Consider the following 22,326-nt stretch of genomic DNA (forward strand, 5'->3'; position numbering starts at 1 on the left):
AGCTTACAGCAAAGATTCTGTATTATTATACGATACATAAAGTTTATAATGATGAATTGGGCCAGCCCTACACAGCAATGCATGAGTCTATGTAAAATTTCAGACCCATTATCCCCTTCTCTTGTTAACACAGCTAAGACCCACAACCAACCATGTTCACATACAAGCTCCTTGCTTATGCAAATGATTCAGCTGTTTTTTCTGTATGGCATGTTTTGCAGGGGTCAGTTTCCCCACATACTCCAGATGCATCAAAGACCAGATCACAGCAAGACATTACCAAAAGAACAAGCAGTCGGTGCTTTGTTAATTGCAGTGTGTGTCAGTGTGTGCTGCTGTCAAATTGCTATCACATGATTAAAAAAGGCTTTGTTATTTTGACACTTTACCTGCCTGGGTTGGTCCGAAGCGGGAAGTCAAATTACAGAATCATCCTTCAACTGAGAAATTAAACCTTGCATCCTACTTCCTATCCATTGCAGCATGTGTGCTCTCTCTCTCTCTCTCTCTCTCTCTCTCTCTCTCTCTCTCTCTTCTCTCTCTCTCTCTCTCTCTCTCTCTCTCTCTCTCTCTCTCTCTCTCTCTCTCTCTCTCTCTCTCTCTCTCTCTCTCTCTCTCTCTCTCTCTCTCTCTCTCTCTCTCTCTCTCTCTCTCTCTCTCTCTCTCTCTCTCTCTCTCTCTCTCTCTCTCTCTCTCTCTCTCTCAGCATTTTGCTGAAAGCCAGTTTCCTGTTTGTAGAAGAAGGAGAGATTTCCTCAGAGTGACTGAGTGTTGGACACGGTGTTCTGCCTCTGCACAATCACAGGAACTGAGAGGGCAGAAGGAAGGGCCGTCACAATTCACATTTCTGTGGACGCCTTCACAGGCATTACCTGGACTACTTGCTCCCCACGTCGCCAGCCACATAAAATAGCCCAACAACATTTTTCACTGCTGAAGTGTGGAAGACATGCATATCGATGGTTTTGCTGTTTGTTCACTGGTGTGGAAGCAGCATTAGAATCCCGCTGTGTTTATGTACAAGCGTCTGCTTTCTGCATTTAACCAAGTACAAACATGCAATTTGAATTCAGCCGTCATATGCTGATTTAGAGTCTCTGAGACGCAGTTGAAGAATTGATGAGTATTCCAGTTGTCCTCGAATTCTGCAGACCCTGGACTTGGCTGAGGCCACATCAAGGCTCATTTACTTAGCCGACTTCTACAGATAGAGTCAAATTCACACTGAATAGCATGCAAATAAACAACACAGTTAACTACCACAGCCAGGTACCTTCGACCTGTAGATGGCAATGGTAGATGGTGTTTTTCCAGGCCCAAATGCCATCATCTGGAATTAGAAACTAGGGCAGCTTCTTGTTTTGGCATCTGTGTCTGTCAACATTTACATTTTCTTCTTTCTATTTTTAAATCCTGATATACTTGTTCAGCTACTGATTAAATTCATATTCCTGATACTGGTTTGTAGATAATTCACTGCACCACTAGAAATCCGATAATAGATTGATTTGGTGTTGCCCAAGTCTCGTTCATGGTTTTGATCTGTTGGTATATTCTTGTGCTGAGCTTCTTAAGTTTATAACCAACCGGCTTCGTTTTGCAGATCCCATACCTGGGTGATGACACTGGAAATTACACCATTGTGTGTGTCTCACCTCCCTATTCACACAACGTGCCTTTTATTCCCCTTTCATTAAAAGTCCAGTAGTACATTTAACACTTTGTTTTCACCCATATTACCACATCAACATAATAACACTTCTTGTAAACATAACAGGCAACCACACCATTTCTATAATCATGTTTAGGTATACGTTTGCAGTGCGTGGTTATTGTACCTCTAATTTACTAATTTTTGTCGTTATAGTAAGTAATACAATTCCATTAAACATATCATACCACAACAGCAGTGGGGACAGCTGTCAAGGCTGAACAAAGTGCCTTATCGCCTGGGCTGCTGCTACTCTGAGTTTTATCAATCACTTACCACAGAACAACAAGCCATTGAGAAATGTTTGCCTACAGTGAATGTCCCACCTATGAAATGGGATAGGCGACAGTGTTTGACTGATTTGAGCTGCACAGTGTTATTAGATGTGATCAGGCCCAATCGATTCTGATTGCAGTTCATTTTAGAAGACATAATGGGCAAGAAGGTGTCATTATACCATGCCCCCTTCGCTGTATGCAGATGAAAGTTTGTGTGGTTCAATGAAGCATTCCCTTTAACATAGAATGTAAAATTGAGCTAAATATAGAAATGTTAAACACACCAAGCTATCATCGAGACAAAGGTAAATGAGTAGTGGGACGTGTGCGTGGCAGCGGTCAGATAAACAGAAGTGAGTACAGTAGGTTGGTTGAGTAAATAACGGTACTTGCCTGCCAACAGTTTGATTGGCGAGCTGTTTCATTCGATTGAATTGTTTCTTCATTTTCGGTCCCTTTTGTGGTGTCTACGTTTCAAAGACACTTCGGCTGCACGGTTATTCCCGTGTATACACTTTTAAGTATTTTCGCTATGACACGAAGAAACAAGCGAGTGCCATTGAGCTCCAAGCCAATTAAAAATAGTTCGCTAGCTTGGCTAGCTCGGGAGCTAGCCCTTCAGACTTCAGAAAAAGTTCCCTTTTGGGAAGACGGCATGATCCTCAAAACACTTTTTTTTGATAAAGCCATACGTTGAACCCCCGGCGGTGACGCTCTGTCTAACATCCACACTTTCAGCTTTGCATGGCTGGTCCCGTCTGCAGTCTGACGTTAGCACCACAGTACTAGCTCCGTTCCCGATGGATAATCCGTCGAACACTTTCCCAGGCGAGCCAACGCTCCGCAGCAGCAGCACCAGCGCGCACCTCTGCTCGAGCACAGCGTTCAATGAGGGGCAGGAAGTACACGCAGCAGCAGCATCATCATCATCTGCCATCCACCACTACCTCCCGCTGGACAAACTGCTGACATGTCGGTCTACACTGGTCGTGTGTGTGCGTGTGCCTGTGTTCGTGCGTGTGTCTGTACATTCCTCAATATTCTCTGGTGCAAATCAATCCATTGCACAATGAAAATTACTTAATAATCATATAATCTTACTTCCTTACATACATGTTATATACATATCTAATTACTCATAGCTCTAAAATGAATTATAGCCAATAGGACAGAATTTACAAATACAAATATAACACCTCGTTATCTTTGAAATGTGTATTAATAAAAAATAACTTATTTGCACCACGAAATTTGTTTTCGAGAGACATCTTCATAATATATATATATATATATATATATATATATATACACATAAACATTTTTTAATATATATATATTTTTTTATATAGATGATTATTATGATTAGACTTTTTTGTGGACCACTTGCTCTATGTAGGCTGACTTGCGCACGTACAAAGATCATTGATTATGCTCAATGAAATATGAGTTTCATATTTCATAACAACTTATTTGCACATAACAACTTATTTTTCATATTATATATATATATATATAGATATATATATATATAGAAAGATCATTGATTATGCTCACTCAGAAAGATAATTATCTTGAACATCAATTGTTTCCGACTTCTCAGCTGTTTGTTGCATTATATTATGCAATACCCCTCAATCTGCAGCTCCACATTTTAGAGCAGACAACATTATAATCACATTAGAATAGGCTACCCCTTAAAATGTCGTTGAACTCATTCTTGAAATCCAGATGAAGTTACACTGTCCACCACAGGTTGGCGGTCTTCTAAGCAAAACAACCAAAATCATTAGGCTACATCTGTAATCTTCCAAATTCACATTGGAGACATTCATATGTTTTACAATTAAAATGTATTTAGGAGCAAAGCAGGTTTCTAGAAGGCTAATTGTTATATTCCATGTATTTAGGGGGAGATGTATCCGTAAAGTATACTGACCGCCGATAGATGGCGCTAAAGCACCACTTCTCATCAGCATGACCATCGAAGGAACATGACAGCATGGGTACAACTTCCGACCCAAGCGGAATGGGCGGAGCTTGTCAGAGTTGCAAGCGCTAGCATTATGCTAGTTGTGCATGATGTCAATAGTAGCAGGGTATTTATAAATGCTAATAAATGTTTAGAAATAACGTAATGCATGCAATGCTTGATGACCATATTATCCATAGCCAGAATATTGATCTAGATCGGCTGTGTTCGGTTATCGTCTCGGGTCCTAAAAGACCACCTGTCCAAAGTAGGTGTCTGGTTAGAAAGGTGCATTCTGTGGGTGCCAGGGATACCCTACTCCACACAATTTTAATGTTAATTCCTAAGTCTTAGACTTATTGATGGCAGCCCGACAGCCCTTCACGGACAGTGATACTGCGGATGAAGCAGTGAGGGCGACGTGTGATGATGCAACCACATGCAAAAGGTAGATTTTAAATGATTTCAGAACCAAATGGACTATGATTACTCGGCTCAGCATATAGAACTACCTCTGGAACGGTTTTAAATAAAGTCATTTTCATCGGTATCCTCTTAAATATCCATCCTTGCATGTTGCGCGGCTTTTACTCTTGTATGACGTTTCTGTTTTAATTAATCAATGCTAAATCTTCCGTTTCCTTAATTGTGTTTTCTAGGTTTGCAAGCAGTAAAGGATACTGGAAAGACCCCTATATCCAGTACTTTGTCAGATCAGTTGGGGAACGAAAGGCTCCAGAGATCAACCGAGGCAAGTTGTAATATTTTACATCAGATTGTTTTTGTGTACAGCACAAAAACATAGTACCAAATATTAACTTGGACAGTTCTATGGTTAACTGTTTACTGTTATATTTTTCTCTTTCTTTAAATTATTGCTTCTGGTTTGTAATGAAGCTATTGACAGGGGTGTTTAAGGGATGCCTTTAAGTGTAAGCGTTTGAGTGAGTAGTTTTGTCGTGGTGTTTAAGTGTGTTTTGGAGCAGCCAATCAACCGCTTCTACCTGACCTTGTCTCCTAGGTTACTATGCCCGCGTCCGAGGAGTGAACAATCTCCTAGACAAGTTTGTCAGGAGAACAGACTGCAACTGTCAGATCATCAACCTTGGTGCTGGGCTAGACACAACCTTCTGGAGGTTAAAGGTACAGGGAGTGAGAGGTGGTGATTAGGGCTGTTAGTCTCTAAGCAGAAAGGTTAATGGTTCAAACCCCGATATCCGCAGACTATCTGTAGACAATCATCCTTGAGCAAGATACCCCATAGCTTAATGAAGTGTATCTATAAAAAATAAATCAATGTTGATAACTTTTGATTAAAATGTCTTACTTAGTGACTTACTGACTTAGTTGTAAATAGCTTACAAATTGTAATTAAATGTGCTGTACCATAGTGTGTTGAATATATGTTAATTATAATCTAACTGTGTGTGTGTGTGTGTGTTTTTTTATTTGACAGGATGAAAACCTCATGCCTAAAAAATATTTTGAAGTCGACTTCCCAACTGTTGTCGCCAGGAAAATACACAATATAAAGTAAGCCGATCACTCTTTGTATCATTTTACATTTCCAGTTCCTTGCAGAGCTATTCAGCGTTAACGTGTTGGGGGATACAGAACCGAATAAAAAAAAAAAAAGCCATGTCCCTGTACCAAATTGGACAAATAGCTATCATAAAAATGCCTGGTTGCCAAGCATATAAGTGTATCTTCTGGATAAAACATTCACTGTGAAACATAAATAAGCTGTAAACAATCCTTTTAACAAGTCCTTCATGGATGAATAAATAAATGCTAGATTAAAGGTGTGCATGTTTGTCTAGTCATTGCATGAATGTTTTTCAGCTCAATGTGTAAATGTCGTGTTGTTATGTGGTAGGCTGTGTATTTGACCTGTTCTCTTTTCCCTCCGTGTTAGAACAAAGCCGCCTCTTTCCAAACCCCTCATCGAGACGCACAGCTCAGACTCCCTACTGCTGGGTGGGTGACACACACAAAAACCCACATGCTTGTCGTTGTTTTCATCAAAACAAATTCTTCTTACTTTTCTTTATTTATAATGACCATATACGGATATGGTCTTTTCAGATGGTCACAGTCTAGACTCGGATCGCTACTGCATCATCGGCCTGGACCTTCGGGATGTTGTCACCTTGGACGAGAAACTGAGGAGGTTTCAACTCAACCCAGAGTATGTAAAAAAGGAGACGATATGTTATGAAAGTTAAAGCTCAATCAGCAGATCTTGTTCACCCACATTGTTTTGATGAAATTGTGTTTGTGATTGAGCGAGCTAGAATAGCTGATGGCATCCTAAAACAACAATTAATATATTTCCAAAGAAATACTGGCACTGCTAGACATTTCAATGTAAAATAAACAACATGAAATGGTGCTAGTTTAAGGTCCCTGGAGAGACTTCTTGAACAACACAGACTCAACTGCTCCCCCTAGTGTAGTGGCGTCATCATATTCCATGGTTGAAATTCATTAGCTGTTCAGCTTTCTGATGTATATATCGGTATCTATTTGAGAACAACTATTACACCTGCAATGCTTTATCAAGGGACCAAGAATGAGGGGTTAATATATGTATTATTATGACTTGGCCTTATTCAACTTTAATATCTGATTATATCTATGAAGTAATACACCAAGTAATGGCAGCAGGTGTAGTTGGACTAATCCGGTGTATGAAGTTTATAATTTTGTATTATGTGGGAGGGGCAAAATGTCCTGCAAGATTTTAATTCATATCAGTATGATAATTACACCAAATGACCGCATACCTCAAAGGACACAAACCTGTTTAGCCTATTTCCTAGTAGTTGTAGTGTGTTTGTGTGGTTAACCTAGGATGCGGTGCATTGACAGATACATTAATGTTTGTCATGTTTTTGGTCAGATGTTGCAGGATACTCTAGTGGTTAGAGTGTCTGACTCGTAGGTTGTGTGTTTGATCCCCCAGTGTCTGTCATCTACCCAAAGGCAAGTCAGGCGGATGCCCCTCAATCATGACATGTAGCCAAATCAGGGTGTCCGCGCGGTAGTAAAAGGTAGAAAAACATAAAATTAAAAATTAAGGCACTTGAAAGGTAGTAAAAGTTAACAAACGCAATTTGACTTGGTAGTACATTCACCACCACCTCAATATAAAATGAGTTTCCATTTTTTTGCTTAATATTTGTGTTTACATGTTTTCTAGCCCAAAAAATACAGTATACGCCGGCAACATTTTCCGCCTTTTCCCCTCAGAGTTCTGTAAGGCTGAGTTTCTAGCTCTATGAGAGAATGGGTAAAAGTTTTCACAAACGTGGGTTGACGACCCGACATTTAAAGACTGGCTGAAGCCCTTGATGGGAAGTGACCGAGAAGCTTTTTGCTCGTTCAATGTGACATGGAACGGCATTAAAGCGATTAAATCACAAAACGCTTGGAGCATCCACCACCAGCAGCGGCTTCGTGCGAAGGGGGAGCAGCTCTATGTCGTTGTTTTGTGGTGCTAGCAGCAGCAGCACTAGGGCTACAGGGATCGCGGCAGTGTCACATTTATACCTTATAGTAAGTAGTAAGTGGTGCTTTGCATACCCCCCGCCCCGCTGCTTGATGTCGTGTTGGTAGTAAAAGGTAGTAAATTAATCTCTATGATTCCTGCATCCCGCTTTGGGATGAGGGCGTCTTCTCAGTTATAGTGAGTAGTGCGCTGAGGGTAGTGCGCTGAGGACATGTGATCTGGAAGAGGGTGTCCCTAGGCTCTGTGGCAGGGACTTACAGGTCGCAGAAAACCCATACGTTGAACTTCCTGGTTTCCCTTCTTCTTTAATGTTCTTGTTGTTTTCGTGGCCGCTCTCGCATGGCATTGTGTGTTTTCACAAAAACCCCCTGTGGCAGCACGGAAACAAACTCCTCCCTGCAACCCAGGCTTCAATTTCTGTGTCTCTGTTTCGTCTACTTCCTCTGCCCATTTGCACGAAACAACAGATTGGTTACATGCTTGTGTATATATTTATTGTAGGGAAACAAAAACATCTAATTTCAGAGTAGCACAAAGAAAAAAGCTGAACAACATTAAGACCTAAAAGTTTTATTTGTAAGGTTTTCATGAAGAACGTGAGTGTAGCGACTGTGAATTCACCCTACCGGTTCTGAATGGCCGCTTCTGCTAAACCCGTAGTTTGCGTTCTGCCTAAAAACTTTGAATGTTTGGTGAATAGTGTGGGTGCTTGTTAGGTCTAAGTGGGACTAAGGGCCGACTGGGCAGAGCCTTAAGTTAGAGGAAACCCACCAGAGAGACTGCGTCATCCATCGTGTACACAACCTCTTGTGTTTAGAGGCTGTGGTACTAATGGAGTATAAATAAGTGACAGATATGTTTTCTTTCCCCTCCGTTGACTTGTTTATATTTGGACTCTTTTTGCAATCCTCTAGTGGCCTTTAGAAGAACAAGCCCTTAAGGTTTTTACATACGGCTTGACCTCACATCCGTGACAGCTAGTGCTCGGTTGAATCGTGTGCTTGTCAAAATGATTAGCCTCTCTGGACGCAGAAAGGCCTGCTGTAATCAGGAGGATTGGAGCGAAAACAGTTTTGAAGTGAGTTTAGTTGACACACCTGTTCATTTAAATTGCAACACAGCAAACCAGTAGGCCAGTCAAATGAATACATGAGAACCATGAGACTCGATCAAAACACAATTGAATCAAAACAAAGTGCAGTGTGCAAAATTGCTGATTGTTGCTTTAAATCTACTTGCAGTGAATACAGATAAAGACAGAATAGCACAATAGTACCCTTATTGTCATTTTGCATGCTTTAGTCAAATTTATTTTCCTCTGTACCCCCCCACCTGCCCCAAGGCTTCCCACCTTGCTGCTGTCAGAGTGTGTGCTGGTCTACATGAACCCCGCCCAGTCCTCCAAATTGCTGCACTGGGCTGCCGAGACGTTCCACACGGCCATGTTTATCAACTACGAACAGGTGAGCTGGGGACAAATAAAAGCTGCCCGCCACTGATAGGGACGGACATAAACGGCATAAAAAGTCCAATCCGATTGGGGTTAGATTGAGATACGATTGACACAAGCCCCCATAAAACCATTACATCTAGGGATCATTTACTTGTATGCTTGGACAGGTTTGTACCAGTCAGCTTTTTATGCGTATCAGGGGACCAACAATGAATTGTTCTATTTATTATTATTAATGGTATACCTGATCATGTATATGAAGTAATGGCAGGTGACTTATAGCAGGAGAAACGCTCCTCTGTTGTGTTTCTCCCCCATAGGCCAACATGGTGGACCGCTTCGGTCAGGTGATGATCGAGAACCTGCGGCGGCGCCAGTGTAACCTGGCAGGTGTGGAGGCCTGCAGGTCCCTGGACTCTCAGGTACACACACACACGCACACACGCGGCGCAAGACGGGTCATAGTAGGACACTTGCAGACGCACGTCAATGAACACTGGAATTTGTTGATATCAGCGATTTTCCTGATCTTGAGTTAGTGAATTCACGCAGAGCTGCGTGTGGTCCGACTTTTGTACTCTAAACGTGTGTGTGTGTGTGTGTGTGTGTGTGTGTGTGTGTGTGTTTCCATGCTTTGTTTGTGTGTGTGTGGGGGCCCTTTGTGTATGTGTTTGTGTGTTTTCTCCATGCTGTGTGCGTGTGTGTTCTTCAGAAAGAGAGGTTCCTGCAGACTGGTTGGGAGCACGCTGACGCCCTGGACATGATGACGGTGTACGGCCTCCTTCCTCAGGACGACCTGGCCAGGTGGGTGGGTGGGTGGGTGGAGTTATTACCTCACATGCCCTGTCCCTACATAACCTGGCTGTCTCCTGGCCGGCGCTGTGACCATTGAACCCTTAATGATAGTAGCAACAGGTTAAGACATCAGCTAAAAGCTAATACCAGGGTTAACCTTGTAAAACGTATAACTGTATAAAGTTAGTTAATATTCTAAAAGTCCAAATTGGTTTATTGTGCAATCGTAAAAAGAACAAATGCATTTATTGCCTGTGCAATTCCCTGCTAGAATTGAGAGTCTGGAGTTCCTGGATGAGAAAGAGCTGCTGCAGCAGCTTCTTCAACACTACTGCATCTGCTGGGCCAACAAGGACAAGCTAAGACTCGGTGAGAGTGGTGTTTTGTAACGTGGCTCTTCATAAATGTGGCTCATTAAATGAAGCGAGCCATTAAGCTAACGGTTGCTAACCCCTAGCACAACCTGGGCTGTTGGTCGTTGGGTAAGGTGATCCTGACCCATAATAAAAGTATGTTTTGTTTGAATAAAAACCAAGGCCCTGCTTTCTCTGCTTTAGAATGAGGATGTATATTTTATTGCTCCATGTTTGACCCTTTGGAAATTGTTGCACAGCGAAACGTGTCATTAAGGAGTTTGTGTCTTGCTAAAGGAGGCCTACAGGTAGAAGAGTTCCAGACATTGGGATTCAAACCCAGCTGTCGAGTCAAACAGCCAAACCGCTAAAATACCGTAGTAACAGAATGTTGTTTCATTGTCTTATGGTCTTTTTAATTCCTCAGGTCTTTCCCAACTCTCCTTTTGACGTATAGTTCCCAGCTACCCTGCTCGACCCCTTGTGGTAACCATGGTAACCCAAGTCGTGCAAGGACAGCCAGACAGAGGATGTGCATGTGCAGACCCAGCCTTCTGCTATTCAGTTAGAAGATTAATAAAATGGACAATACAAGACAAATATGGGAAGATATCGAGCACTTCCTGCCATATTCTCTCTCTCTCTCTCTCTCTCTCTCTCTCTCTCTCTCTCTCTCTCTCTCTCTCTCTCTCTCTCTCTCTCTCTCTCTCTCTCTCTCTCTCTCTCTCTCTCTCTCTCTCTCTCTCTCTCTCTCTCTCTCTCTCTCTTCTCCTACTACTTCTACTACTGTTCTCATATACTTTTCTCTCTTTTGGTGTTGTGTATCACATTGAAGAATTGAGGCTGTTTTAATCGATTTACAGCGTCTTATTAGAATTGTTTGTGCCATTGAGTATTTATTGATTGATTGGACGATCAACCTGTTCTTTGCTTGTAGTTTGTCATTAAAAGGCAACTTCTTGAATGTTTGCCGATATGGAAAATTTGGAATGTGGAAACTCAAGAGAGTCTGGTTTATGACTTACCGATTTTCCGAACAAAAACCTAATCTTGACCACCCTTGGCTGTTGAATAAAACTTATTTTTTGTGTTAATTGGCCAGGCTTAGTGCGGTCGTTAGCTGTAACCAGCTTCAGGTCTTACATGTTCAGTGATATAAGCATCTGTCTTCACACAGGCACCGTAGTCCCTCTCTCTCTCTCTCTCTCTCGCTCTCGCTCTCTCGTGCTCGTTCAGTCAACCCCGTCAGACAGACTGAAATGTTCCTCCATGCCAAGCAAGCATGGCTAACCACCGGCCAACTGCTGTTTGCCTAGTGGGATTAGTTTAATTTGAATTATTCATTTTATTCATATTATATTTTATTCAGGCGTAAATCCAACTGCTGATGAACTGGCCTTTACACTTTAGGAGGATCTGAAGGATTTACTTTGAAATAAATGCTCAAAAAGTGGTCATATGTGCGATTCACATTTTTTTGTTCCAATTTTCTACCATTTTTGTTAAGTAATACAAAAATATATTTCTTACTAATACTTCTTGTAAGGCATATGTCAGTTTCTTTCAACTTTCAACAGAAAACAATGAATGGTTTTGCAGAAAGGAGGAAGCGCATACACATCCTTTAAAGCCCATTTCAACTGGCTGATAAAGGCTGATACAAATGCGCTGGTGCATGCAGGGTATTTTATCGTTTTTTGAGTACTATCTGAGCCTGTTGTCTTGGCTGGTATTGTGTTTAGGAATTGTTGGTGTTATAAGTCACACCAATGGACAGTGATGAATTAATAGCGCTGTCTCATGAAAAGATAACACGTAATCTGTTTAAATTTGGCATTAGATAGATTATCAAGTGCTAATTCATTTGATAGACTCATCGTATTCCTGGGGGACGGCATCAGACTGACAAACACAAACCAGAAGAGAAAGCAAGGGGATGTCCATGGACCTTTTCTCCATCAGACAAACAATCCCAGCACACCACCAACGCACACACGCACACCCTCCTCGCCTCACCTCCCGACACCTCGGCACCGCTTCCACGTCCACATAGAGCCAGGAGAAACCGGGAAACCCACACCATCTTCCACAGAGCCCGCCAGAGATGTTTTCTTCAGTGACTGAGTCCAGGCTAGAGATCTTTAATGTGGCTGATGGGGTCGAGGGAGGAGAGAAGGCCCCCGCTCAGAACGGAGTACACATGGTGTTCGAGCGCTTCCTGCAGCCCTGTCTGGCCGAGCTGTTTGGGACCACCCTGTTTGTCTTTGTCGGCTGTGTGTCTGTGATCGGGAACCAGGGGGTGGAGGGTGTGGTCCAGCCGGCGCTCGCCCATGGCCTGGCGCTGGGGGTGCTCATCACTGTCCTGGGGAAGATCAGGTAGGCAGCAGGTGGAGTTATCCTTTGGGAAGTGTGAATGTTGATCTGGAATGAGGTGAAACCTGTCAGTGTTTTGTTTTGACTTTTCTTTCCATTATATTTGCAATTGAAATAGGAAGATAACGTATTGTTATTTACTGTGTGTGTATCATATCGCGATGCTATTGTTATCGTTAGGCTTTCTATTTATCAAGCCCTCTTGAATTTCTTCACATAGTTAATTATTAAATGAATTTAGCTTTCTTCTTCTTCTTTCGTGTATCGTCTTCATATGTCCAACTTCGTGTCGTGTAGCCACTCCCTCGTCTCAGGTCCCACTTGGAAGAGGCCCTCCTCTGAGGGTGGTCTATGCCGGGGACAGGTGGTGATGATGTGGTCGGCAGTCTGCTCAGGCTCCCCGCACTCACACGCTGCACTGTCTGTTAGGCCCCACTTCTTCATGGACGCTTTGAAGCAGCCAACCCCTGTGCGAAGGCGGTTCAGGAGGGTCCATTGCCGGCGAGGTAGATCTTCTCCCTTAACGCCACCTCCAGGATCCTGGATGTAATGGTGTAGGCGTGTCTGTCCTGCTGACTCCCACTCCTGCTTCCATGCCGCTGCCAGCCAGGCTTTGGTTGTCAAATCCTCCGGGATGGAAATAAGCATCTCTTGTGCGGCCTGATTGTATGGGTGGCGGGACTTGAGTCTGCTTGGAGGTGTTGCCATGGTGGTGGTTTCATGGAGGAGGTGCCAGCTGTGTTCCTGGGCTTTCCTTGCCAGGGCGAGGGTAGCGGCCTCTCGCCGTAGGCCGGCTGGCGCTATTCCTGCTAGGACTGGCAGGTAGAACACGGGGGTGGGTTTCAGGCAGCCACTTATGATCCGGAGGGCATTGTTGATGGCCGTATCGACCTTCTTGGCATGTGGGCTTCTACTCCAGGTTGGGGCACAGTACTCAGCTGCAGAGAATACGAGGGCTTGTGTGGAGATACGTAGAACCTTGGCCGAGGCCCCCCAGGTTGTACCAGCTAGGCGCCGGATGAGTGAGACCCTTGCTGTTACTTTAGCCCTCACTTCATCCAAATGCTGTTTGTAGGACAGTGTCCTGTCCAAGCCTACGCCCAGGTACTTTGGGGCCTGCTGGAACTCCAGGGGTTTGTTGTCCACTGAGATCTCCAGCTCCCTTCTTGCTTCCCTGTTGCAGAGGTGGAATGCTGCTGATACAGTCTTTCCCTTACTGAGCTGCAGTCGCCAGCTTCGAAGGTAGGCAGCCAGGACGTCCATGTCCTGATTGAGACCCTCTTCAACCGCCTTCCATGTGGGCCGGTGTAGCATGATGGCTAGATCATCCGCGTATCCATACCTTCTAGATGTCGTCACCGGTAGGTCAAAGATGTAGATGTTGAAGAGCATCGGTGAGAGGACAGACCCTTGTGGGACCCCGTTTCTCAGCCTCCTGAGCCTGCTGCGCTGGCCGTCACTGGTCTGGAGAATGAAGCTGCGGTTTGACAGCGTCTCCATGATGAAGTTGACCATATGACGGTCCGGGATTGTTCTCAGCAGCTTCAGGTGGAGTCCGCGGTGCCAGACGGTGTCGTAAGCAGCAGTCAGATCCAGTAGTACCACCCCAGCTTTGGTTTTGGCCTGGAAGCTGTCCTCGAGATCTTGTGTGAGAAGGGTTACCTGGTCCACTGTAGACCTGCCCCGGCGGAAGCCAGCCTGTTCCCTCGGTAGCTGTGAGTCAACTACTGGCTCAATTCGGCTGTGTATCATCCTCTCCAGGATTTTAAAAGGGACGCACAGCAACGAGATTGGTCTGTAGGACTTGGGGTCATCCGCAGGTTTGTTGGGTTTCAAGAGGGCTATGACAGCGGCCCGTCGCCATGCCCTTGGGAGCTTGGACCTCCGGAGGCACGCAGAGAAGAAAGCACACAGCCAGGCGGATGTTATTTCGCTCTGGTGGATCACAAACTCTGGGTGGATGTTGTCGGAGCCTGGTGCCTTGCCTTGTTTGAGTTTGGCCATAGCGTCCTTGAGCTCAGCTGGTGTGAAATCTCCTGACAGGTTGGCATTGACACTGGCCGCCCTAGAGAGACTGGATACCTCGTGGGATGTTGAGCGGGCAAACTCTTTGTCTGCGTCTGGGAAGCGGCCATTTTTCAGGAGTTGGGCTGCGATGGCGTTTGCTGTCACAGGGCACTTGGGAGGCGGTGTACTTCTTCCTGAGAGCTGGTTTATGGTCTGCCACGCTTTACGGCTGGAGTGGGTAAAGTCAATCGACTCAACGACCTCTGTCCATCTAGCCCTGCGAGTGGCGTCCAGCTTCTCAAGCAGTGCTGTTGCTGTCGCATCCACTTCAGCTCTTGAGCTAGCCTGCTGGTGGGCTCGCAGGAGGTGGTTGCACTCCTCGTTCCAACCCGGGATGTAGTTTGCATTGTAGCCTCGTGGTATGGTTTTCTTCGCTGCCCCTGTCAGCACTTCACAGTAGGCTGCATATGCAGCATCCACATTAGGAGTGTCTGGGTCCGGGAGGGTGACAGATCTTCTCTCTGTGTCAACAGAAAAAGCATGCCAGTTGGCCTTCCGGAAATTCCATCTTTTGACAGGCTTCCCTGCGACCGGCTGCACCAGTGATGGTATTCTGATGACAGACGGTCGGTGGTGTGATCGGGGGAACCTGTCAATGACCCTTCTCTCTGGCATCGGGTCCTTACTGTGGAACACAGCAAAGGCGAGGTCTGGGTTGGTGAAGGTGTTCCATCTGGAGGAGTAGAAGCTTGGTGGCTCTTTGGGGTCAAACAGGAGATGGGCGTTGGCATTGGAGGCCCACTCGCTCAGCGTCTCCCCATCCGGTGTTGTGTGGGAGTATCCCCAGTCGGTGTGCTGGCAGTTGAAATCCCCGGCGTAGATGGCGGGTGCCGGGGTAATTGGGAGGGCCGATGTGGACAGTACAGATGGTGGGGGCTTGTACACGTTCACAACCGTTGTTGTCTGTATCCTCGTGGACATCCACTCGAGACTAGCGCCTGGAGGGGATTGGCCTGTGGCTGTCCAGCTGAGGTCAGACCTGACAAAGGTGGCCATCCCGTGCTGCCTGCTGAGGATGGAGCCGGCGAGGTGGAACCCGGGCAACCTGAGAAAGTCTGCTTTTCCACAGTGCGTCTCCTGAAGGAGGACGGCCGCGACTTCATGGGAGTCGGCGAGGTGGCGTATGATGTCCAGTTTGGCGGTGGTGAGGCCCTCGACATTTAGCTGGAGCACTGCCAGGCCCTGTCGCTCGATGGTCGGGATGGCTGCCCGCCCTGACGTGAGCTTGCGTCCCCCCGGCCTCTTGCGCCCTGATCTGACAGCGTGACGATTGGGTGGCGACATTAGTTTCATGAGCTGGTCTTGCACCATATCTCATTACTTGCAGGGGAGGCCGCGTGGAGGCTGTCGTCTTCTTCCCTAAATTTAGCTTTAAAGAACTGCAACAAAAAATAATAACATCACTGAGGTTTCAGTGTGTAGTAGTTCATGCAAGGGCAGCCTGGTGCTTCGGTTCAGTGATTCAGTGTAAACACTAGGAAAGTGGGTGGATCAAGTTAGTGAATATAAAGATGACCATGAATAAAGAATGTGCACGGCAATTCTGGTGAAGTTAAATATTCTCCATAATCCACTGTTGCTGGTGTTGTTGTTCCAGTGGTGGTCACTTCAATCCAGCTGTGTCTCTGAGCTTGTACCCGTGTGGAGGCATGGAGCTCCCCCTGCTGGGCCCGTACATGGTAGTCCAGATGTTGGGGGGGGATGATAGGCGCCGGTCTGGCCAAGGTAAGAGCTCACACCCGTAGCCAGGTGGCTCCGCTCTGCATCGGCCTCACCCTCAGCTCCTGCGTCCTCGCCGGGTAAACTGCCACCGATCGCTCCTATGGCCGGGAGCTGATGTTCTTGGTTTGAGTTGTCTGCCTACATGAGTGGATTGAGGAATGTCTCGATCGAGTGTTTGCTTAGGTACCTGACATTAAGGAGCAGGTCGGAGCTAGGCTATAACGGCAAAGAGGCCAACTGCTGGTAGGCTTCCATTGATTGAGGTTACGAACCTTTGAACTTTTCACCTAGTTCGCAAACTCCCTTCCCTGCCCTGCCCACACGATGCCCCGCACCTACTTTGATCTCTTTGTAATAGACCAGGAGGTCAAAAGGAGTTTAAACTGTGGAAGATAGATAACCAGAGTCCATTGCCTGCATGATATTAATCTACACCACTTCACAAGAGTGGCTCATGGTCAATGCAGCAGGGGTCATTCTCATAATGCTGCTATGGGCCTTACTCCCCAAGAGTGGCTTATGGTCAATGCAGCAGGGGTCATACTCATAATGCTGCTATTGGCCATCTTGGTACTAAACCCTGGCTGGATGGGGCCGGGGGCCACAAGGTGTAACGTTGGCTGTGTGTGTTTCAGAGGGGCCGTGTCCGGGGCCTGTATGAACCCAACTACTGGAACTATCACTGGATCTACTGGGTGGGGCCCCTCTGTGGGGCCCTTCTCACTGTCACCTTTGTTCGGTGTGTGCTCCTCACTGTTAGTATATATCATATCATAGTATTTTCATTATTATTAGAAGTATTAAGTTCAGTCTATTGGTTTCTTCCACAGGTTGTTTTTATATTTAAACACACGTTTGCAGTGAATATCACCTACAGGTTGCTGAAATGTTACAGGTCACAGTGTGTGATTTGTTTCACTGTGAAAAAATTCAATGTTCTCTGCTGCCCAGAGCAAATTTTTGGTTCCACAGGTTGTATTACATCGAAACGCACGGTTAAATAGTCAATAGATTGGGGCTATATCACCTGGTTGGATATAACGTTGACCTGAAATACCTGCATATGCTTTTTATAATGGTTAATCTTATTAAATCAATAGCATCGTGCACCTAACGTGAGGGTCCAGTGGTGCAATCCGTCAACGTGCGACACTAAAATAATCAGTGGAGTGATTCCGAGATTGGCTGTTCAGGGCTAACCTGCATCATATAGTACAATTTTATTTTCACTGCATTGTTGGCGGGTCAGCAATATAATAGAATATGGATCAAAAGAAGAATAACTTGTTAACTACCTGTGCTTGCCTGTTTTTGTGTTTTATAGTATGACCAAATACACAAAACACTAAATATTCGTATTGGTTTTATTTTATATTTCTCTTCATATAAATATGTGCACACTCCAATGAAACACAACACACGAGCAACCCATTGACCCACATCTGCCCCATGCAGGCTGTTGTTTGGGGACCAGACGACGCGTGTCTTACTGAAATAAAACATCTTACGTCGACGGATCACCGGCAGCACCGCCATGTTGATGTCAGACCAAAACAACCAAGAACTTGGGGTCAACTCTGCTCTCAGGAGCAGCTACATAGAAATAAATGTAAATCCCCTTTATTTTTGTCCAATGTATGTTAAATTTTTGGATTCAAAACCCATTCATAAACCATGCATTTTAAGTATTTAGTTTATTCATGTGTTGATAATCATCATATAGGAGTTGTACAATGTATTGAAAGTCTGGAGGTGAATAAAGTTGCAACAAAAATGTACGCTACATTGGAGGCACCTACTTTGATACAGACAATCAACCTTCTATGGTTGATCAATATCTACAATGTGTAACAGTTTATAATAGTGTTTATTGTTTGGGGCAAAGTCCCTAGATGGAAAACCTTTTATATGGCAGATATAGGGTTGTTCTTAGAAACACAACACATAATCATAAAACTGTTGCAACAACAAAAAACACTAAGATTTGAATTGATATGGTTAAATGGCCAGAATGTCATACTGGGTGTTTTGTGTCGTTAACCAAGTGTTATTGAGGTAAAAATGCCTAATTTGTCTAGTGGATACTCTATCTGGCTAACTTGAGATATATTCAGGTGGCTTCCAAATATAGGCCGCACTTAAGTTGTATGGAATATAAAGTGACGATTTAAAGATAAAGTGTACTTTTCCGCCTATATTATGCACAGACATTCTGCCAATTCTGCGACGACGATCGAAGATTCAAGTAATTTACCAAATGCAACATATGCAGAGGTCTCAATAGTTTTTCCATGCATTGATGATAATTATGATGATTGTGCTGAAGAGGAATTGTCCTTATTGCCACTATTATTGCCCTGGTTAATATCATAGTACTGACCTGACCTTGAACTCCACAGACACTCTCACCCACACACACTCTCACTCACTCACTCACTCACTCACTCACTCTCTCTCACACACCAAACACACACACACACACACACACACACACAATACTTAGACAGACACACATAGACACACAGAAACTCCTGCTGCTGTATTTATTAGAGTCATATTCAACCCTTATCAAGTCTGAATAGAGTCCAGGACACACTTTCAGGACAGTAGGGCAACTCCTAACTCGTCGTCTGAGAGAGCTCAACTAGAGCTAAGGTTAAGACAATAAGACACCTCCTCTTCTCTGGTCAAGGTACCAGTTCAAACATTAGCTCGTCCGTTATTTCCACTAACCCTTAATGTTTTACGAGACAATAATCAATCCGGCTGTAGAATCATGCCCGTCTCGGGTATAAGAGTAACTCTGCTTCTTCTGCCCTCCACTCTGTCTTAAACAAGCTGAGTCGAGCTAGGCCGCTGAGGTGAAGAAGGACTCCGTCAGCGGTCCCCTCGATCCCTACAGAGCCACCCCACCACCAGCGCCACCAGCACTAGTTCAGTAATCATCAGGTTCCATGGGCCTGATGAAGATGGAGCTGGAGGACACGGAGGCCAGCCTGATGGACAAGGGGAAGGCGGCGGCGGTCCCCCGATTGCCCAACCGTTACGAGAAGATCTTCCAGCCGTGCCTGGCCGAGCTGATAGGCACCATGTTCTTCGTGTTCATCGGCTGCACGTCAGTCATCGAGAACGTGCCGGCGGCCGGGAGGCTGCAGCCTGCTCTGGTGCACGGTCTGGCCGTGGCTATCATGGTGGCCGTCATGGATAACATCAGGTGATTAAAGGTTTTAATTATAGCTTCATCCTGGAGCCACTGTTTGAGTTGCAAGACGTGTTGCCGGTTTCTAAGGCAACTGAATACAAGTGCAGCAAGGGTGAATAGAATGAACTAGAATGGAATGCAATGGAACTTAATTTAATTTAGTTGAGTTGAATTAAATTTTATTTTATTTAACCTAATTTTATTTCATTTCATTTATAAAAAAAATCCCAGTCCTGTTAAGCCGTATGTATCTATTTAGGTGCAGTCGTCCATGTGTCCGCTGACATTTCTGTGCTATATCTCCTCCAGTGGCTCTCACTTCAACCCTCCCTTCACCATCGCCATCTACCTGTGTGGAGGCATGGAGCTGGTGATGGTCGGCCCCTACCTCGCCAGTCAGCTGATTGGAGGAGTACTAGGAGCCGGCATGTCAAAGGTCGGCCTCCAAGCATTTTCTAGCATTTCAGACAATGCATATTGGAAGACAATCCTTGATACACAAACGTTTGATCCAAATACCTGAAAATCATGAAATAGAATATAACTGTATTTGTCGCTCTATTTGATTTGCCCATGTACAGGGCTGGCATAATCAGTGTAACTGCCATCATAAACATGAAGTGTAGATATAAAACAATTAAAAAACTAGTACTACTACTTCTACAGCTACTACTACAACTACTAAAAATAATAATATTACTACTGCTACTACTACTACAAATAATAATAATAATATTAAATAATATTATTACTACTACTACCGCTAATATGTAATTAGAATATGAAACACTATTATTATCATTTTGTTTCCATCAGTTCACAATCGTAACCCTTCTTCTGTCTGTAGCCACTAATACGTTTACAAACCAAAACAAACGTTTCCCCATCGACTAACATTGACATCCAAGGCAGCTCATCCCATGCTCCTCCCACCCCTGACCTCCCTACCCCCCCCCCCCCCGATGCCTGACAGCTCATGGTCCCGGCCGACCGCTACCGCAATGCCACGGGCGCCGCCTTCGACATCCTGAAGACGGAGTCGCAGCTGCCGGGCGCCATCTTCGGCGAGATGGCCATGACCTGCCTGATCACCATGGTGGTGCTCCTGGTGGCAGTGAACCCCAAGACCAAGACCCCCCTGGCCCCCTTCCTGGTGGGCTGCACCGTCATCATCAACGTCCTGGCCGGGTAACGGAGGCACCACACACACACACACACACACACACACACACACACACACACACACACACACACACACACACACACACACACACACACACACCTGTGTAAACCTACATGTATACTGTATATACATATAGATATGTACACAAACATATCCGTACACACAAATGCACACATATGCACACAAATGTATCGACTCACATCTGCACACACATATCAGCAAACACACACACACACACACACACACACATACACACATATGCACACAAACATACAGTATCTGAAAACATATGCACACACATATACACACACACACACAAACATATATGCAGACATATGAACACAAACATATGCAAACACAAATACACAGACACAAATGCAGACACACGTGCACACAAACACGCGCACAAATTAATTGTCAAATATCAACAGATAGTGTCTCACCACTAAATTCATTAATATTCACTGTATCTTAAATAAACAATATCTAAAGCTGTTTATTCACTCATTTCCTCATTCACTCCTTGGCTGATCTCAGCGGGGACGTGTCGGGGACCTGCCTGAACCCGGCCAGAGCCTTCGGCCCGGCGGTGATGACCAACTACTGGACCTTCCACTGGGTGTACTGGGTGGGTCCCATCGGGGGATGCTTGGTCGCTGCTGCACTGCTCAGGTGAGGGGCCAACACGCAAAGTAGCTCAGCTTTCATTGAGGAACATCTTTGAAATAAAACAATTTCTAAGTACAATTTCGAAAACTAATTTAAAACCGTTTTTTGGTTTCTTCCCAGGCTGATCCTCGGAGATGAGAAGATAAGATTGATCAATAAGTGATCCCTCTGAGATATTCGTTTGGTAGCGGTATGCTGTTTGAGACGAGGGTTCCTGATAGGATGTCCCACTCCACGGTTGTTACGCCATGTCTTGAAGCTCCTGTGGTACTTATGTTGTCTGTGTTGTTAGTGTTATTATTGTTATATTTTCTGTGCATAAACCTAACCTTTTAACTAAACTATATGTGTCGTCTCATTTGTACCAGGTATTAATATCAACTAGTCACCGTCAACTTTAACAAGGTCCTTAAACATATGGGCATAAAGCCATCAAAAGGACCTTGACCCATGTCTGCAGTTGTGCTTTGTGTGAACCTTTGCTTGGAGTCATGATGGAATACAATATTTTCCTTTGGGCATAGAAATCTAAAGATAAAATGTATACCACTACTACTACCACTACCACTACCACTACCACTACTACTACAACGTCTTCTAATAATAAAAGTGTCTACTACTACCAATATTAATGGTACTACTTCTACTAAGCCCTCCAAAAGGGACCTCACTGAACAGCATGTAAACACGCAGATGCACCCTCACAAGGGTCCTCCTTCTAAGACCCACATCCCAACGAGTGAGGCCAGATAACTGTCCACTCTGTGTGACGCTGTGGGCCTCCGAGCCCCCCCTAGAGTTGACCCTCTGCTCCCGTTCCCCCTGGCATCGTCTGTCTTCATCCTGTTCAAGACGCTATCGTTTTTAGGGTGTTTAAAGGTGACATTTTGAAAATCTGCGTCTTCTGACATCACAAGTGGGCGTGTCCACTTAGATATGTGCTGGATATATCAGTCTACCAGCCTACCAGGTGGACTGTAGCAATCGTTGCTCATCTATCTCTCATACATCTAGGTCAGGGGTCACCAACCTTTTTGAAC

The 22,326-nt window shown here is 44.8% G+C and overlaps 4 protein-coding genes across 7 annotated transcripts in view; 3 read left to right on the plus strand and 1 right to left on the minus strand.

The window, feature by feature from the left end:
* arhgap17a (Rho GTPase activating protein 17a) overlaps positions 1 to 2,959 on the minus strand; it is a 33,838-nt gene extending 30,879 nt beyond the window's left edge. For 3 of the 4 annotated variants that reach the window (XM_060037067.1, XM_060037065.1, XM_060037068.1), the window contains exon 1: positions 2,383 to 2,959. In XM_060037067.1, coding sequence (XP_059893050.1) covers positions 2,383 to 2,435 — 53 coding nt within the window. In that variant the 5' untranslated portion in view covers positions 2,436 to 2,959. The remainder of the gene's footprint in view (positions 1 to 2,382) is intronic. The other variant, XM_060037069.1, reaches the window with a different exon arrangement.
* A 1,042-nt stretch (positions 2,960 to 4,001) lies between these two features.
* On the plus strand, positions 4,002 to 10,657 carry lcmt1 (leucine carboxyl methyltransferase 1). Its single transcript, XM_060036330.1, has 11 exons — positions 4,002 to 4,406; positions 4,618 to 4,709; positions 4,980 to 5,101; positions 5,415 to 5,491; positions 5,874 to 5,935; positions 6,044 to 6,146; positions 8,812 to 8,932; positions 9,243 to 9,344; positions 9,635 to 9,726; positions 9,989 to 10,086; positions 10,498 to 10,657. Exons 1-11 carry the CDS (start codon positions 4,321 to 4,323, stop codon positions 10,518 to 10,520), a joined length of 978 nt encoding a protein of 325 aa, XP_059892313.1. The 5' UTR covers positions 4,002 to 4,320; the 3' UTR covers positions 10,521 to 10,657.
* A 1,287-nt stretch (positions 10,658 to 11,944) lies between these two features.
* Positions 11,945 to 18,472, plus strand: LOC132446177 (aquaporin-8-like). Its single transcript, XM_060036329.1, is given in 6 exon segments — positions 11,945 to 12,446; positions 16,108 to 16,204; positions 16,206 to 16,309; positions 16,868 to 16,896; positions 16,899 to 16,971; positions 17,688 to 18,472. Coding segments are annotated over 6 exon segments (618 nt in total). The 5' UTR covers positions 11,945 to 12,174; the 3' UTR covers positions 17,731 to 18,472.
* A 534-nt stretch (positions 18,473 to 19,006) lies between these two features.
* Positions 19,007 to 21,627, plus strand: LOC132446176 (aquaporin-8-like). Its single transcript, XM_060036328.1, has 5 exons — positions 19,007 to 19,446; positions 19,744 to 19,870; positions 20,408 to 20,622; positions 21,155 to 21,289; positions 21,407 to 21,627. The coding sequence occupies exons 1-5, from the start codon at positions 19,187 to 19,189 to the stop codon at positions 21,447 to 21,449; spliced, it is 780 nt and encodes a 259-aa protein (XP_059892311.1). The 5' UTR covers positions 19,007 to 19,186; the 3' UTR covers positions 21,450 to 21,627.
* The last annotated feature ends 699 nt before the right edge of the window (positions 21,628 to 22,326 follow it).

Source organism: Gadus macrocephalus, chromosome 18 (genome assembly GCF_031168955.1).
Source record: "Gadus macrocephalus chromosome 18, ASM3116895v1".
NCBI lineage: Eukaryota > Metazoa > Chordata > Actinopteri > Gadiformes > Gadidae > Gadus > Gadus macrocephalus.